A 19,040-nucleotide genomic window follows, 5' to 3' on the forward strand; every position below is an offset into this window, starting at 1 on the left:
TTACATCAAACTTTGCTGAACTACAATGACATTCCAATTACAATAAATGACAACGCCTCTGTCACTAGGCACTTTTTAAAGGGAGTTTAGGCTTTACAGAGCTCTTCTGGATGCAATCCTGTGTGATATTACATCATCCCACCACCCTCATCCCACTAAAATTACCCTTCGGGAAATATTCTTTTATATAGCCTGATCAGTAAACTATGGAAGAAATTAGTATAAAATGACCACAGGAAATGTATCATTTAAGACTAATAAAACAGCCTAAGAGGTCAGGTTTGGAAGAGGAGACAATTTGTATATATTTAAAACTAATTAAATAATTTAAATTTGACTTGTACTTTATATATTAGTGAGACACAAATATAGGTTATTTTCTTTTAAAATTTCATCACATAATGGAAAATTTCTTGTTTATTAAAAATATCACATTTTGATACTAGAAACAGTAAAGTGCATGAAAAGTTTAAAATATAAATTTCAGAAAACTCTTATAGCAGCAAAAAAGCAGAATAAAGAAAAACTTAAAAACACAGACACAACCTTTTCCAATGTTACTGTGCCATAATTAACATTTTCTAATTTTGCCAACGAATTTTCTCCCCACAAAATGGTGTTTATGCTCTCTGCCTCTTAAGTAAGAGTAAGATTTTCAAGTGGCGCTTCCTGGCTGACAACAAATGGTGGGGGGTTTCCAATACATCTAGAGGCATCAAACTTTGGGAATAAAACAGTAGCTTAATTCAAATATAGACAGTATGGCAACGAAGATGAAAAGCATATGATGGCCATTTGGCAGCTAGAGTCAGAAAAAAAAAAAAAAAATGATCCAAGGTTTTCAATTACGTCCCCAAATCTGTCCTTTCCTCAAAATCACCTCTACTGATACCTTAAAACAAAACAAAAAACCCAAAACAACAAACAAACAGCCATTTTACTTACTTTGGAAAACGTGTATAATATTATCTGGCTTTCCCCTTCTGAAACTCACCAGGGGCTTTTCATTCAGCAATTTTCCTTAAATGTTAAACTGTAGTGGTAAAGATATAGATCAAATTTTTTCCAGTACAACCGGACAGAAAATAAAAGGTTGGGCACGAAAATGAAAAATACCAGACACTAATTTTGTGGGCATCCTAAAAATACCAAATTTTACTTTCAAGATGTATGGCAGTATTATCTGTTATTTCCTTATAAATGAACTTGAGAGACAGGCTTAAGTTAATACTTCTAAAAAGATTAGGACTAATAGGCAGACAAGAAGAGAAAAAAGAAAAAAAGGGAAAAAAAGAAAAAAGGAAAAGGAAAAGGAAAGGAAAAGGAAAAGGAAAAGGAAAAGGAAAAGGAAAAGGAAAAGGAAAAGGAAAAGGAAAAGGAAAAGGAAAGGAGAGAAGAGGGAAGGGAGAAGAGAAAAGAGAAGAAAAGATTCCTCAAACAAAACAACCAGCATTTGGCCAACAAACTGTCACATACTATGCTTGATTTTAAAGCATGTTATGCAATTATCTTTCATTTCTCAAATTGTCTTGTTATAGCTAGCGGCTACATCATATTTAATGTACAAATCAAGCAAATTTAAGTGCTTTGTTAATGTGCAATTGACTTGAGAGCCAAAAATCAGCTTGTTATGAAAGAAAACAGAAACTCAAAAGTTTTTCCTATAAGGCATACCATCATTCAATTGAAAATCTTGTATTTGGAGTTTGTTTGTTTTTTAAAAATCACCTTTTACAAAAATGATTGGCTTATTTGAAAACATTCTAAAGAATGTATTTGTTTTTAGAGAACAACACTGGTATGGGGTATCAAATTAATGATTTATCAATTGTGAATGTTGGTTCCTAATATAATAGGAAAATAAATCCAATTTTAAAGTGTATTAAGCTTTTGGATAGATAGAGACAGACAGTAATACTTTGGTTCCAGCCCTAGTGCCAAATGATATCAGTATGCACAAAAATATACAAAGTCTTATAGCAAACACATAGTGAAAGGAACCTGAAGAAGCAGCGTTAAAGATGGCCATACTTCACTCCTACATACTTTGATTTACAACTGTACAGGTCCATAGCGACAGATCCCCGTCTCTGGGGGGCTGTACTCCACTACCTCCGATTAGGCAAGTGAACACCATTGACAAGAGGCAGGAGTGGAGGGTGGAGTTCAAGTTGTGTTAACAGTGAGAAGTGGTCTGAAGGGATGTGAGGGTGTGGACACCCAGTGATGTTGTTCTCAACCAGCCATTGAGGATCTAAAGGCCCCAGGACACCAAGCACGTTCATATGAGTCTTGGAATAGAAAATGTAGTCAATCACACCCTGGAAAGAGATTAGGGAGAACAAAAAGGGGAAAGAAAAATATGTTTAAAAAGAGAAAAACTCCATGAAAAGAACAATTCTTTCTTTGGAAAAAACTAAATAACTAAGAAAACCTGTATTCCTGATACCTGTTACTCTGACTGTAGATTCAATAATGCTCTAATCTTTGATGGGTTATTATATGAATAAACGTGGCTCAATAGAGAAACACAGAATCTTACTGCATCATAAAGTTTTACATTCATACATAAATTATAAAACAAAAATTCTTGCTAAGCATAGGTAGTGATAAACAGGTAAAGACAGATCGAATGTCAACAGTGTCTGATACATAGTAAAAAAATTTTAGAACTATGAGCTATTATCACTATTATCTGAAATGTCAACAAATAAAAGTTTAAAAAAAGAATTTAAATGACATCAATTATGATCATGAAACCCAACAAAATTCCATGTTTAGTTGTATATTTAAGCCAGACATTAAACTAGTTTGTGTTTGTTTGCTTGCTTGTTTTTGATTCGATGCTAATTCTTCTTTTATTTCTATGAGTATTTTGCCTACCTGTATGTCTGTGAAACATTTGCATGCCTGGTCTGGCAGAGGCCAGAGCCCTGCAGACTCTTTAGCCAATCCTACAGGCATGTGCCACCACCACTGGCAGCCCTGAAAACTCTTCCTCATAAGAGTTTACTTTTTTATGTGCATGCTTTTATTTGAAATAGTTCAGATGCTACTCCACGGACTGCTACTTACTTTGAAATCAAAGGTGTAATTGGTATAAGGCATCAAGTTATTTTCATAGGCGCTCTTAAGTTGGAAGCCATGTGTGATTCTCCCTTCTGAGCTTCCATTCTTTCCACTACAGCTGAAGTTCATAAGACACTCATTGTACCTTAGTTCCTTGAAGTCTTTATGGTTGTCAGCTACTCCACCATTGCTTAAATATTCCACAACACCTAGCAGAATAAAGAACACTACCCTTTAATGTTTAGAGCAAAGCTGTATTACTAAATGTTATTCTATAGACACACGAAGGTTAAAGTTTGCTTAAATCCTATAAAACTCTTAGCTGGGCTTGGTGGTACATGTTTTTAATCCTAGCACCCAGGAAGCAGAAAGGCAGGCTGTTTTCTCTGAGGTCCAGGACAGCTTGGTCTACACAGGAAACTCTAGACAAACCAGGGCTCTGTAATGAGAACCCGTCTCACAAAAACAAAACAAAGCCAGGTGTGGTGGCCCATGCCTTTAATCCCAGCACTCGGGAGGCAAAGGCAGGCGGATTTCTGAGTTCAAGGCCAGCCAGAGCTCTTCAGAGAAACCCTGTCTCGAAAAACCAAACAAATAAAATAATGGGTTCTTGTTGCTGGTGTTTAAATTCTTAAACACTAGCAATTTCATATAACTTATCCTCACTAAAAGGCATCTGTCTACTTCAGAAGAAAGTATCCGAATCACTAGGAACACTGTCAACCTTAGTAGTTCTTTGGGTTCAGATGACTTCTAGAATCTGGAGTGCATTCACCAGAAAGGTCTTGACATTAAGTGCTTTGGTAATATTACTCTAAACTACTATGTCTTTAGCAGTACTCAAAATAGTCAATCAACAACATAGAAAATATGCAAAGAACACTTATAATAATAAATTATTTGCAATAAAAACAGGTTTTTCATCCTCAACAATGCAATGTCCAAAGTTAACTTAGAAAAATCATTATTTTTAAATTATTATTTTACTATTTTATGTATATGAGTGTTTTAGTTGCAAGTCTGTCTCCACAGGCTAGAAGAGGGTTATCAGGTTCCCTGGAATTAGAATTACTGATTACTGATGGTTTTGAGTCACCATGTGGGTACTAGGAATCAAACCCAATCCCTCTAGGAAAACAGCCAGTGATCTTAACCATTGAGCCGTATCTCCAACCCCTCATTTATTTTGAGTTAACTAAGTCTTAGTCTGACACCTATGACACCTATTTTATGCCAGAGATCAAAAATATTACATGTGTATAAAAAGTTGAAAGTGGTATCAACTTCAAGTTTCCACCAAATTAGCAAGCAAAACTCTCTCTCACCCCTTTTATAATTACTTAGCAATAATGTTAAATTCATCTATTAATGATAAAGGATGACAAACGAATATAAAGGAAAATGAATATCAGTGTCATGAATAACTCAAAAGGAACCACAATTTATCTAGCATTTATGATATGCTAGGCATACAAACAATTTAATGAGGCCAATAATACATTTATCCCCTTATCCATAATGAGTAACATGTATAGCTAAGAAATAATCAGGGTCCTACCCTGACAGTCCGATTTGAGCCAGTGCGCTGTACTATGGTTACAGTGATATTAAAAGCTATCATAAATGGTTTCAGGAAATCATGTGAAATAATACAAGAGAAACCTGTACTTTTAGAGAAACGTAAATAATCATTTTTTGTAAAGAACTAAGAAAGAGGGACGTGGGATGAAGAGACAACTCGGTCAGTAAAGTTACTATCATGCAAGCATGAGCATGATGTCCAAGCCTCAGAACCAGAGGTAAAAAAGAGCCAATTATGGTGGAAAGCTCTTGTAATACCAGCACTGGGGGTGTACAGCAGACAATCCCTGGGGCTCACTGGCCAACTAGGTAGGTGTAGCCTACTTGGTGATCCCTAGACCAGCAGGGACCCAGTCTAACAAACAAGGAATGACACCCGAGGAACACACAGGCTGACTTCTGTTGAGTGGGTGAGCATACACACAGGCACATACCACAATGTATCTGTGCACGTACACATGGGAGGTTGGGAGGGGCAAACTGGCCTAGAGATCAAAACCAAGTATTTGCAAAAATCTCATCATTTACTGATTATGAACAAGATATTTTCTAAATTCAGTGACTATTTACAATTTCCAAATATGGGTATTTATTTTTTATTTGTACTATTGATGGCTAGGAATGCTTGCCTAACATGCAATAAGCTTGGATTTGATTCCTGGTAAAGATTAAACAGCTTATTAATATTATATAATATTTGGAATATGTTTTACTAATAGTACAGACTTACACACTTGTTTTGCATTTGAAATTCAGGATCTAAAATGGAGAACTAAGTTTTACAAAGATGATATCCAGACATAAAGTAGTCCAGTGGTGTGATGTACCACTTTGCTAGATCTGTGATCATTCTTCTATAACTCGTAGTAAGTATAGAAAGATCACAGAGAACCTGCCAATATTAAGTGAGACAGCTATCTGTGATGAATATTCTGAAAAGAGTATCCATCTTTGCTTAACTCTGTGCCTCGGGAGGTTGATCTCGAATTGGTGCAAACATTCCCCTACCCCCATAGCTTCTAGCTAAACTTGGTTAATGGGCAGCCCTGGCAGAAGATGGAAAGGTGAGAGCAGAGTGAGAGAGGGCACTCTCTTCCCCCAGCTCCCTTCTTATAATTTGGCAGGCACTGATTGTACCATTCAATTCCAAGCCATGATGTCAATTATTGACCCTCGCCTATAAATACAACACTTCCAAGGTCTGAGGCCATCTCACACCATTTTTTCCAGTTAAGAGTAAGAGCGGGATTGGTTAAAGTACAAAAGGATTCATTGCTCTGTTTCACTTAATTAAGCCTGAACCCTCCTTTAGAAGTAGTTTCCTTATTTTTTTTTTTTTTTCAATTAGTTACTGTCTCATCTCTTGAACTCCAACTGGTATGTTCCTTAATTTAGAAGAGCCCTGTAGGAGCTGGGTGGTTTTCCAGTCAAGACTAAATATGAAACTGAAAGCAAGGAAAAAGATGTGGTAAATACCTGAATCTGGCAATGAGTTAAGATCTGCACATAGCACCAGCGGGATGGAATTGGGATCTGCAGTTGGGCTGCCAGGCCTACTTGAGGCTTTCTCCAGAATGTTTTTAACCTCTGAGACAAACATCATGGTCTGAATAAGTTTCACATCAGAATACTCTGGGTCCCAATGCATGTGGGCATTTGCCACTATAAGCAGCTGTTTGTCTGCAGCATGAATAGGCTTCATACCTAAATTTAAACAGCATAAAAAAGATGCAGAATGTTATATTCATGTTTCTTTTTTTTAAAAGGTACTTTAAAACTTTTCTGAAAAAGATCCATAGCTACTTCATTAATCTTTTCGATATATTTATGCTGATTTTCATCTCAAACTTATCTGAGAAGCTAAAAGGTAATTCTGGAAACCATGATACATTAGTTAAGTTATTCATCTCAATCATGTTAATAAATGGTAGCCTATTAAATAAACTTAGTCTACTATATATATTTCTATTTATAGCCCTGGTAAGCTAAGTTCAGTCTTACATTTTCAAAGAGACTCTATGTGTCCACAGAGCCAAAAATATTTAGTATCTAGACCATTACAGTGTTGCCGATTCCTCCTGTACATGGTTAAGGTAGAAATTATTACACGAGATAATCAATATCTGGGTTATAGTACTTTTAATTTGCTGTGTTGTTAGTTTAACCAAGCACATTTTTTGTTTTTGTTTATTTGTTTGTTTATTTATTTTTATTTTTAAGTGCTGTGTATACGTGTCTAAGAGTATGGGGTTTGTGCATATGAGTGTAGTGCCTGCAGAAGCCAAGAAGAGGGCATCTGATCTCATGGAACTGAAGTTAAATGAAAGGTAGTTGGGAGCCACTGAAAGTAGGTGCTAAGAATCAAATTCCAGCATTCCAAATTCTGGAGAAACAATGCATGCTCTAAACTGCTGAGGCATCTCTCCAACACAAAACAAGCACTTTTAAGTGACTCTTATTTGAATAGCATAATGAGATGTTTCCAGGTGAATTAACTAATACTTAATTTCTTGCTACTGCACAACAAATAATTATTCATCTTGCATTTAACAAGCTTAGTAGTAAAGGTCAATAGCAAAAATCACTAACAGAAAATTAAATAAGGAAACAAATTTGCTACCCAAGTAAATTCCCAAATAAAATAAATTTTAAAATGAAAATTGTGGGACTGGATAATGACTCAGTGGTTAGGAGCACTTGCTGCTCTTGCAGAGGACACGAGTTTGGTTCCAGCACTCATATCAGACTGCTCACCACTACCTGGTAACTCTACTTTCAAGAGATCCAACACACTTTCAGACGGCCATGGGTAGCAGGCGCACATGGATATGTGTGTGTGTGTGTGTGTGTGTGTGTGTGTGTGTGTGTGTGTGTGTGTACATGTGTGTGCATGTTAGCATTAATCTTAAAACAAAAATTAGAAAACTGTGTGCTTCAAAACTCTGGATACTTTCATTTTAGAGTTGATTTTATTATTAATTACTTTGTGTGGACTCAGGCTAGTTTGCCACTTAGGGTTTTTGATACTTAGGTTAATTTGAAAAAGGATAACCAGCTAGATAATTTTAAAGTCTTTTTCCACTAAAAATCGGTTAAAATAAACATTAACACAATATTTTCCAAATGGTGGACATGGTAATTAATCCAAAATAAAGTGTGAGAAGTAAATTTAATAAGCATTGGCAGAAAGATGACTGGAGGGTAGGGGTAGGGAGGGGAGAACCTATCTAGCTTCATAATTTTCACTGTAAGATTAACTTTATTTGGACACCAAATTTATTTCCTTACTTCATTTTCCGTAGGTTCAAACACTGTTACTCATTTTTGCTACAGACTTTTACTATTAAGCTTGTGAAATGCAAGATGGATAAGTATTGTGCAGTAGCAAGAAACTAAGTTCAAGGCAGAAAATCCAATGCCACTTAGCACTTAGAATGTGATCAAGAATTTCTCCTTTTTTAAAGTTTATGCACTTTTGGGCTGTTGAAGTATCAAGTGAACACTCAAAATTAAAATTTCTTTTTTTTTTTTTAAAAGTGAACCTAGGATTTTTTTTTTTTTTAAAGATTTATTTATTTATTATATGTAAGTACACTGTAGCTGTCTTCAGACACTCCAGAAGAGGGCGTCAGATCTTGTTAAGGATGGTTATGAGCCACCATGTGGTTGCTGGGATTTGAATTCAGGATCTTCAGAAGAGCAGTCGGGTGCTCTTACCCACTGAGCCATCTCACCAGCCCCAAAATTAAAATTTCTATTGAAATGTACATAAAAATAGTTCAGATTTTTCCACTGAAACACATACAAACTCTAAAGAAAAAGGCCCAATTTCTAAATCTAATATTTAGGTAAAATTATGTTTCCTTCTTATCTTATCACATTGTAACTTTTTTCAATGTTGAGAAAATAAATTACCCAAGTCATGTGCTATATGAAACTGAAGGAATACTTTACAACTTTTCATATGTTGTCTCTGTTTCCTAGAGGTTTAAGTGACACTTCTGTCTATAGATGCCATGTTCACTATGTTAAATATCAAAAATGTGTCCCAAAGAACCATTTGCTCTTACCCATTCAAATTTCCTTTTAAAAGGAAAGGGACAAGTTTTAGGAAGTAGAAGTATGTATTACATAATTTAGAATTACTCTTCTGCAAATTAAAAAGGGGTGAAACTCCAAAAAAGGGTGATTGTAATAAATGGAACAAAACCCACCAGAACAATATAATGGGAAGGACAAAAAAAAAAAAAATTGAAAAGGCTAAAACAGAAAAAAAACACAAAATCTCACGTTAATGATGGACAGTTTAGTGATAAACTAAATAACTGTAAGAAAAAGGAAATCTGACACTATGTGTGATCTGAATAATTTAAACTAGTACTCCAGATAAAGTAGCACAGGAAGAAAAGTGTACCAATGTGGGCTTTTCAGCTTGCTCTGCTTGAGACATTAAAACATAATAGTGTTCCAAGGCAGGCAGAAGAGAGGCCAATGAAAGATCTTGATAATGCCAAGTATACAATGAATTTCTGACTCTCGCAGAAGCTATAAATAATCTAAAAACCCTGAAAAGTATCACATAGATAAAAGATATTGTTCTCACCCTGACAAAGACTTGAGATGTACAAAGAAATTAAAGAAAGCATGCCAACTATTTAACCTTAAAAAACAAAGGGTCCATGCTCATGAAGCTAAAACTACAAGAGAGGACTAAGTATAATTTCTAATTCAGCCTAACCAAACCATACGCTATTTCAAAGAATTTTCTCAATGAATGGTGTGTTAAAAGGGCAGAAATGCTGACAAATAAATAAAAAATTCACAAGAAATGTATAATACTTTATATAGTGCTATTTTCTTTTCCCATCTCCTTTAATAGTTCTCGAGATAAGAAAATAATCTTGTGATAATAATAAGACTCTCTTCTCTTAGGAAATCTATTTAGATGGCACTCACCTGTTCCAAAGAGCTCCTTGTGAACCTCTAACACCACAGCAACGCCAATGTTATCTTTCGTCATTACTCTGTTTAGCATTGCTTCGGATCCATCTGAATTTGCCATTGCTACCTGGTTGAATTCCACTGTATGCTTCTGCACCAATGTAAATCTAAAAGGCACATATATTCAGATAACTTGGGTAGTTATACTGTCATGCTAACACATTAAAAGTAGAGGGGGTATGAGTATAAACACTATTGATAATCTATAGCTACAGATGGTCACATTATATAATTCTGGCCAGTGAGAAATAAGAAATGTGGTTTCTATAAGAAATTTATGAAGGCCCATCTATCTAACAAAGGTAAAATATATATCTTCTTCATCCTTTTATGTCTTTTCCCCTTCTAGCTACCTAGTAGGGGAAATTTAGTATCTAAAGGACTAATACCCAATGTGAAGTAAGCAGAAGGTATAAGCCAGTCTTCTAAGAATGAGGAAGCAGCTGAGCCAGTTCTATCTAGACTGCTTCTTGTGCCTACAAAATTCATGTACTTAATTAAGCTACTGTTCAGATTTTCCTGACATTTAAAGGTACATACAATCTTAAGTGAGCAGCTTAAAAGAGAAAGAATAAAGTCTACTTGCCAATTTTTAAATACCATATCAAGATAACATCATTTACCCAATTTTATTAACTTCTGAAAATATCTAGAGAACCGAAATAGTTCTTTGGGGTAAGCGAGAGCCCCTGACCTTGAACTTGCAGCTAACTCTCTCTTCCTGCCTTTGGACCTTAGAAATGAGATTAGAACATGCTCTAACAGACATGGCTTAACATACTAATTTTTGCTAGATTTTCCAAGTCATGTTTTGCTTTTATAACAATCTACCTACCATTTTATATCATTTCTAGAGCTGAAAATTAAGCCACATACATCCCTTCAAAAATATTAACTATAAAGCTCACAATGCTGTAATATACCATGCTAGATAAAATAATATTCTTCCTATCAGCTTCTTATTCCAATTCTGAATGTCTCAGATGTGCTCAGAATACACAAAGTGTAATTTGTCTGGTCACATGGCCTATTTCAAACCCAGAGTTCTGAAAGAAAGCAGTTTTCACTCTGTTCTGGTAAAGAGGTGGTCCTTAAGCTGAAAAAGCTATCATTGTAAAGAATGAAGTTAAGAGCATTTCAGGTAAAAGTGGGGGCAAATCCCAAAACAGCAAATAGCTTTCTTAAACAACAACAAAGAGAGAGAGAGAGAGAGACAACAAAGAGAGAGAGAGAGAGAGAGAGAGAGAGAGAGAGAGAGAGAGAGAGAGAGAGAGAAAATATATGAGAATATGAGAATACGGCAGAGTATGAAATGGTATTGGAGATAAACAGTAACAGTTCAGAAGATTATAAGTAAAGAGCACTTGCTGCAATTTCAAATGGACAGACTTTGGCTTCCAGCATGCACAACAGGCAATGACACAACCAACTGTAACTCTAATTCTACAGGACCTGACACTCTCCTCTGGTCTCCATGGACACCCACATATACAGAAATAAAAATAAAGACAGGTATAGTGGCACATGTCTTTAATCTAGGTCTTGAGAGGCAGAAACAAGTATATCTACGTTCAAAGCTAGCCTGGTCTACACAGCCCGTTCCAGGCTAGCCAATGCTACATAGTGAAACTCAGTTTTTAAATAAATAAAAAAAAAAAAAATCTGTTTACATTCTACCAACACTAACTTAAGACAGTCACTTCTCCAACTACCATACACCAAACATGCTTCATGTGGCTTCTACTTTCTGTTGCACAGAGAGCCATACAGGAAATTTTAAAATTCCTCTATTCTACTGGAATTTTTCTTTTTACTAGCATGCATTGGCTTATAGTTACTTTCCAGTTATTAATTTTAGCTAGCAATCTTTGGTAATATGTAAAGTATTAAGTTTGCCATGTTTTCAGTATTTCAGATTCATCTGATGTTTCTATTCTGGTTAGTGTTCTCTGCTTTGTAAGCAGCATTCCTGATACCATTTTATCATATTTATTTTTAGTTCTGTATTTTTTTTTGTATGTTCACCTTTTTGAAAAATTTAAGCAGAAGCTCAAGTGGGTATATAAAGAACATACATAATCAAGACTGATATGACTACAAAACCAAAACTATAACAACAGCACAAAAAACTTATATATTTGAGAAAGATTATGAAGAATCTCATGTGTAGGAGATCCAAAATAAACTTTCAAACAAAGAAGCAACAACTTTTTAACAGTGTGCATTCTAGAATTAATTTGCTATGTTGCCATGTGATTGCACTTAAAACTAGAGAGACAACATTGAGCAGCAAGCGTGAATAACTAACACAATAAATCTAAAGGTTACCTCATTCAGAAAAAATGCCTTGAATTTATCATTTATTAGCAATGTTCATAGAAACTTTTCTTTGAAACAATAAATTTTAAAACTATGTGATGACAGTGAGGTGTCTAATGACACCAAGCCGTTGTCCCACCTGTGCTTTACCCTCCCCCTCTCCTCCTCTGCCCCTCCTCTTCCATATTCTCTTCCTCTCCTACCCTGTCTAGACAAAAATCTGTCTTTAATGCAGTTCTCTATACATACTACATATAAAAAAATGCATGTGTGTGTATTATGTTTACCTACTGTAGATCATATCTGACATAAAAGACAAAGCAAAACTCATTTCTGGTATTAGATCAAAATATAATTTTGCAGTATCTTTAACTAAGGACAAATGATGCTTATGATGATACCTAAAAGGTCCTGATGAGTCTGCCACATTAAATCTTGGCAGGTTACAGTGTGGCTCAGTGGAAGAGTGCCTGCTTGAAGTGCTTGAAGTCTTAAGCTCAACAATCAGTGACCCCCTCCCATTTTAAAAGGAAATCACTAGAATATTTTACTGTACCATAATTTTTTTCGAAAAAAAAATTCCATTCTTTCACGATATGGATAAGTGTTTTGATAAAAATTACTGTCTATTCTGATTTAAGAGACTTTGAAAGTGAATAAATATGAAATCAAAATACCCTCCTATAGCTACCATTTTTACTTTGTTACTTTTGTAAACAACATAAAATGTTGTTTCTTACAAGACTAAGCAAGTAAAGGAACTGATCTGAAAGTACAGTCAACTTACGATTACACAGCTGACTAATACTAAAGCTATGATTTCCTAGCCTTTGTACTATTACTTCTTCCATGAAGAAAGAAGAGAGTAAAAGTGGGGCCCCTGAAGCCTCACCCCCAGACGAAGAACTACAGTCAACTAAGGGATTAGCAAGTAGAAGAAACAGTCTTCAAAAGTAGGGTCCTTGGACTGTTAGCAAATGGTTTAATGAAATCTGTCACACTCAAAATTCTTCATTGTTATGCAATCCATGATACTATACTATTTAGGGAAGAAACAGCTAAGAAGGGAAAGAAAAAGAATGCAACAAACTATTTCCTATGTAATTATTTAAAAAAAAAAATCACAGTACTGTAATAATCCAAGAATGAATCTACAACTATAATGGTTAAAGTGTCCTATATTGCAGTTATAACTGTTCTGCAAAATACTAACTACCTCTAGTAAATTACCAAGGAATTTAAATTTCTCCTTTCAAAACTCTAAAGAGAGTGGTCAAACAAAAAGTCATCCACATTATCCAAAAAGTATTAGGAGGACGTGAACCAGATGCTGTGGCACACACCTGCAACCCCAGCACTTAAACAGTGAGCTCAAGGCCACATAAAGAGACAGATCAGGAGAGTAAGAGTGGGGAGAACAAGAAGATGGGGATGGAGAAATGGAGGGAAGCAAGCAGGACAATAGGGTGATCTTAAACATTTCACTGTTACTACACATTTTTTAAACTTATCAGTGTTTCAAAGAAGTTTTTCTATGAACACTCGTAATAAATGTCAAATTTAAGCCAAATTTTCCAAATGAAGTAACCTTGTAAGAAGTAAAAATAGTATCAGAGCTATAACAAAAAGCCTAAAAGATACTGTATATAGAAGTTGGTGGTGTGAATTATGAAGTAAGACTTCATGTAGTCTTCTTCATGGAACCTGTCTGCCTGTGTCTTCATTTCATTATCTATTAAAAAAATATATAAGAACATGGTGGTCTACCTACCACTGAGAATCACTTTAAAATGTAAACAAGACAAGCCATATAATTAATTGAAAGGGCTTTTTAATCTAATACGATAAAACTTGCAAAAAAGGGGGTGAACTGAGTATACTCTCCATTAAATATTATACAGCTCTACACTATTATCTAAAAGTAAAATGTTTATTACAAATTCATAAAAAAGACAAGAAATTAGATACATACAAGTGAGAAGTAGGCCAAATATTTTTTAAATTCACTGATATTGTTCACATAAAGTAGTATGCTATGATGGAAAGACGTACTATAAGGGAAAAAACTAGCTGATTTTGTTAAAATGGGGTTTAAATAGGGAAATATTAGAAAGGGGGCATAAATACATATATAGCTATCCTGTATGTAGGTAACTGTCTAGTATATCAAGTGCAAAGTATTAATAAAGAAATTCAACTTCTCACAGTTCTGTGCATTTTGTTTTTTCACTCCCTGCTTCCCTAAGCCCTATGCTTTGCTTCTGCCCTCTCCTTATCCTATAACTAGAACGTTCTTATTCAGGCCCTACTGTTTGATTGTTCTATGTTCCTATCATTTTCCTGCTATATTTAAAGTTCTAATGGGACTAGAACTTATTTATGCTTAGCAGACATGTCACAAAAAAATTCAATATGCATTTAGGAAGTAAATTATTAGTTATATTTAATATTAAACAGCAACATTAATATTAATGAAACATTAGTTGAAAATGAAATCACAGAAGGAAATCCATATCATATTGCTCTTATTAATTATACTTTACATATAACTGATGTTTTACTTTATGGAAATACATTAAAAACTGTTATCTTCAAATCCATCTCAAAATTTCAGAGTAATCTGCCAAGAACAATATAAAGAACAATATAATAAATATCTTCATTTCTTGTATACTGCCAAAGAAAAACAGTATTGCAATTTCTAGCTTTACCCTTTTAGAATCAAACTAAAGACTATTTTCAATGAAAGTCCCGGATGCCAGGAAAGCAAGAGGCTCCCAGGACCCAACAGGGAGGACATTAGCTGAAATTCCCAAAAAAGGGGAGAGAGAGAGCCTGTAGAGCCTATATCCAGAGGTTAGGCATGACCACCGGTTGAGGTATGAGGCCACCCACCCATCTCAAAAATATTAACACAGAATTGCTCCTGTTTAAGAAAAATGCAGGGACAAAGAGTGGAACAGAGACTGAAGGAAAGGCCATCCAGAGACTGACCCACCTGGGGATCCATACCATCTGCAGACACCAAACCCAGACACTATTGCTGATGCCAAGAAGTGCTTGCTGACAGGACCCTGGTATAGCTATCCCCTATGAGGCTCTGCCAGAGCCTAATCAATACTGATGTGGATGCTTGCAGCCAACATGAGCACTGGGACCTCAATGAAGGAGTAAGGCGAAGGACTGAAGGAGCTAAAGAGGTTTGCAACCCAACAGGAAGAACAATATCAACCAACCAGACCCCCTAGAGCTCCCAGGAACTAAACCACCAACCAAAAAGTACACATGGAGGGACCCATGGCTAAAGCTGTATATGTAGCAGAGGATGGCCTCATCAATTGAGGGGAGGCCCTTGGTCCTGTGGAGGCTTGATGCCCCAGTGTTAAGGAATGCTAGGATGGTGAGGCAGGAGTGGGTGGGTGTGGGAGCACCCTCATAAAAGCAGGGGCGGGGGCTGTGGAAGGAAAACCAGGAAAGGGGCTAACATTTGAAGTGTAAATAAATAAAATAACCAATAAAAAATTTTTCCAAGAGGAAGAAAGTTAAAAGTAATTAAGTGTACATTGTTGTGCGTTCTCCTGACTCACTTTTCTGTTTTGAAGAATATTGCACAACCATCCACATGCTTTCTTTCCTGCTCAGACATGATTTTGGCACGTGACTTTGGAGAAAAAAATCCATCATATCCACGATCCTTCAATGCTGGCAGAAAGAGAGTAAAGTATTGCTCTGTTTCCACTTCCTAAGATGAAGGAAAAATTATTATCTACATGACAGTGAAAATAGTTAAGACATAAAAATATTCTGTAATGAGTAAGAATTGATTACAACAAAGCACTTTATATAACATGGTATCCAGCAATCTTATCACAAGCAGTTGTGTTTGACATGTGCAATATTTTAACCATGAAGGCACAAGAAAGGTGGCATGACTTTCTCATGTTCACTGTACTGGTTAACAACAGGAGTAAGATTACACTCAGCTTTCCTGTCTCCCAAATTCGGGTTCACTCCAATATAATTAAATAAATCACATATGACAGGTGAAGTGATAGGAAATAGTGAATCCTTCCTATAAAAAGAAAGGTGATTAAATTCTTTTATATTGTGGTATAAAGAAATGATACCTGAAGAGTGCAAAAGACACTCTTTTAACAATAAAAACATCTAAAATTTCAGATCATAAAATGGTCTCTTAATTTAAATAATTAAGTTAGAGATTTTATTATTTGATCCATAGAATATATTAAATAAACCTTTCCAAAAAATGTAGAAGTGATGATATTTGCATATAAAGGTGCTCTCAACAGCATGATTTTTAAAAAAAAGCTCCAAGTGACTGTTCTACAATTTACGCATTGTAATTCATTTAATTGTATTCATCTGCAGATTTTAAGAGTTTGAGTAACATGAAAAATGTATTAAGTGGATAAAGAAAATATGCCAATATTAGAATTTCTTTCATTTAAAAAAACTTGTAAGTTAACTAAATAAAAAGAACAAAAAAAGTATATAAAAAATATTTCAGGCATTTCATATATAGGAGTTTAAGTTTACCTTGGTCATACTTTATAATTTTTCAACTTTTGCAGCATACTCTGTAATGTACTATGGCTTTTACAAAAGAAAAGTTTCCTTAAATTCAGATTTATCTTTCAAACTGCCTTTCACTTACAAAGGCTTGAACATGGCGCTATGAATACTCAAGTGAAAGCCCGGCAGTGAGCCACAGCCGAACTGCATATGCGTCCTTCTCCCACTCTGCCTGTGCTTACTAGGTCTCAGAAAATGTAAAGTACAAAAGCAAACAATTACCAACCTATTTCATTAAAAAAAAACAAAAAAACATGGTTTGTGTTCATTTTTCTTTTTTGACATGGGGTCTCAGTATGTAGCCATGGCTGGATTAGGGTATACTATGTAGCCAAAAAAAAAAAAAAGCAAGTCATCAGTTTTCTTCCCAGGAAATACTAAGTATGTGTAAAATATGTGTAAAATACTGCAATAATTTTAAAGCATCCTTAAGAAATGGAAACTATTTGAGTTGATGGATATATGAACAAGCCATACCACACTGTACACATATATTTAAGTATCATGCTATATCTAATTAAACATAATTGTCTATTTAAATTTTTTGAAATGAACATATTTAAGATGCTTTGAAATCAATAAAATTACTAACAAAAACAAAAACAAAAAAAACCTACTCAAAATTCTGGACTAATTATTGCTAAATGTTGAAAAGAAATTTCAATTTCCAAAGAATACATATTTCTTCTTCAGTTAAATTCAACACATGGTGTTTTAAATAGAAGGGTGAAAAGTCCTCCTCTCTACTTCAAGGCTACGTAAGCAACTTCTACAACTGAGCCTGTCTTCTGTGAGTGGTCTACCTCCTGAGAGATTTGAACCCTTAGTAAGTATTTAAACAAACTGAAAAGGAATTTTAAAATTATTTTTGAGAAGTCAAACAGATATAAAAAATTTACCAATATAAATCTGTTTTAAAAAGAGAAACATTCAGATAGGTCTAAATTTTAGAAATAGTTCATCAAGTAAAATAAATTTTATGAATTAATTGGGCAGGTTTTTTTTTTAATGATTAAGAAACATCTTTAAGAAATTTTTCTTCTTCTGAACTCAACTCTTAAGTAAAACTTTTATTCCTGAAAGACTAGTTTGCAATTTTCTCTTTCAATAATTCTAATAAAATGCTCACAGGGAACTGTTAACATAGATAGGAGGCAAGATTAATTTCAGAAAACAGTAAATAAAAATAAATACACGTGTCCTCAGTCAGCAATATAGTTACACTATGGAAATCTCTTTCATTTTTACTAAAATTATTGACCTTTTAAAGGAGAAAAAAATATTCTTTTTCAGTTTTGCTTTGAACATGGGCTTTTTTCCCCAGAGGTAGGATTTTCTACTATTTTTAGTTCATTTTTAGGTTAAACACAATTCATTTCTATAGTGTTACCTGAAGACTAATGATATCTGCGTCCCAGTTAACAATTTCTTCCATTATTCCCTTTTTCCTGTATTCCCAGTTTAATGCCCAGGATGGACAATAGCCATATAGCTGCCTGGTAGCATATTTATCACATAACACATTGTAACACATAACCGTGAATGATGCTAAGAAGGGGGAGAAAAAAAAAACAGACAAAAGGAGGAAATTAGGCAACTTTTTGTTACTCAGTATCAAGAATATACATGCATAAGCACATAAAAACAGTTTATATATGACTATGGCAAAATGCCAAGAGAAGGATAAAGTATTTTCTTTTGTTTAACTTGGAATGCAGGATTGTCCAAAAGTGTAGTATCTTCTATGACTTTTACATTCACATTTCAAGTTAAAGACTTAGAGTGCTATCTTATGATGACATTGAAGTACAATGCACTTATGTCTAACAGTCTAAATTTAACTATCCATATTGAAAATTTTGAAGAAAATTTAATAAATTCAACTTCTGAAAATCAGAGTATTAATTATTTGCATGTGATTTATGGAGAAAGGGTTTGGTTTAATTAACACAAACGCAAATTTTAGTTTAATTTAAAGTGTTCTAATTTCCTTACTTTTTATCAAAATATTAATAGTTAACATTCTGGGGACCTATTATTATTTCTACTCATCTAAGCCAAAAATGGGTGAACAAAATTTAGCCATAAGAGAATCCTTTCTGCCAATCTAATATTCATTTGACGTAAAGTTATTATTCTGTACGATTCTGACTTATTAAAAATCACAACCACAAATGTAGCAAACTACTAATCCAGATTCCCTCGCTACTCTAAATTATGCTCTAAGAGTAAACAGCCTTAATGATCACCTCAATACTTGGAAACCCACCATTTCTAGCCCTTACAAATCTGTGAAACAAAAATTAAAGTTTAACAAAATCCTGAATTGACTCAAATTAGCAATTATGTTAAACAAAAATAAGGCCTAAATTTCCTAAAAATTTCTCCATCTTAGGCACCCATTTTAGTCACTGTGTAGGTGGTTTTCAAAAACAACAGCAACAAAAAACAAAAACAAAACAAAACAAAACAAAAAA

The 19,040-nt window shown here is 34.5% G+C and overlaps 1 protein-coding gene across 7 annotated transcripts in view; it reads right to left on the reverse strand.

Moving 5' to 3' along the window:
* Nucleotides 1-1,721: 1,721 nt before the first annotated feature.
* The window catches only part of Cnot6l (CCR4-NOT transcription complex subunit 6 like), an 82,756-nt gene continuing 65,437 nt past the window's right edge, over nt 1,722-19,040 (reverse strand). For all 7 annotated transcript variants that reach the window (XM_021210565.2, XM_029545155.1, XM_021210563.2 and 4 more), the window contains exons 7-12: nt 17,954-18,111; nt 15,558-15,712; nt 9,607-9,758; nt 6,127-6,354; nt 3,076-3,278; nt 1,722-2,321 (exon numbers count right to left, since the gene is read on the reverse strand). In XM_021210565.2, the coding sequence (XP_021066224.1) occupies nt 2,109-2,321; nt 3,076-3,278; nt 6,127-6,354; nt 9,607-9,758; nt 15,558-15,712; nt 17,954-18,111 (1,109 nt within the window). In that variant the 3' untranslated portion in view covers nt 1,722-2,108. The remainder of the gene's footprint in view (nt 2,322-3,075; nt 3,279-6,126; nt 6,355-9,606; nt 9,759-15,557; nt 15,713-17,953; nt 18,112-19,040) is intronic.

This window comes from Mus pahari, chromosome 13 (genome assembly GCF_900095145.1).
Source record: "Mus pahari chromosome 13, PAHARI_EIJ_v1.1, whole genome shotgun sequence".
NCBI classification, from domain to species: Eukaryota; Metazoa; Chordata; class Mammalia; order Rodentia; family Muridae; genus Mus; species Mus pahari.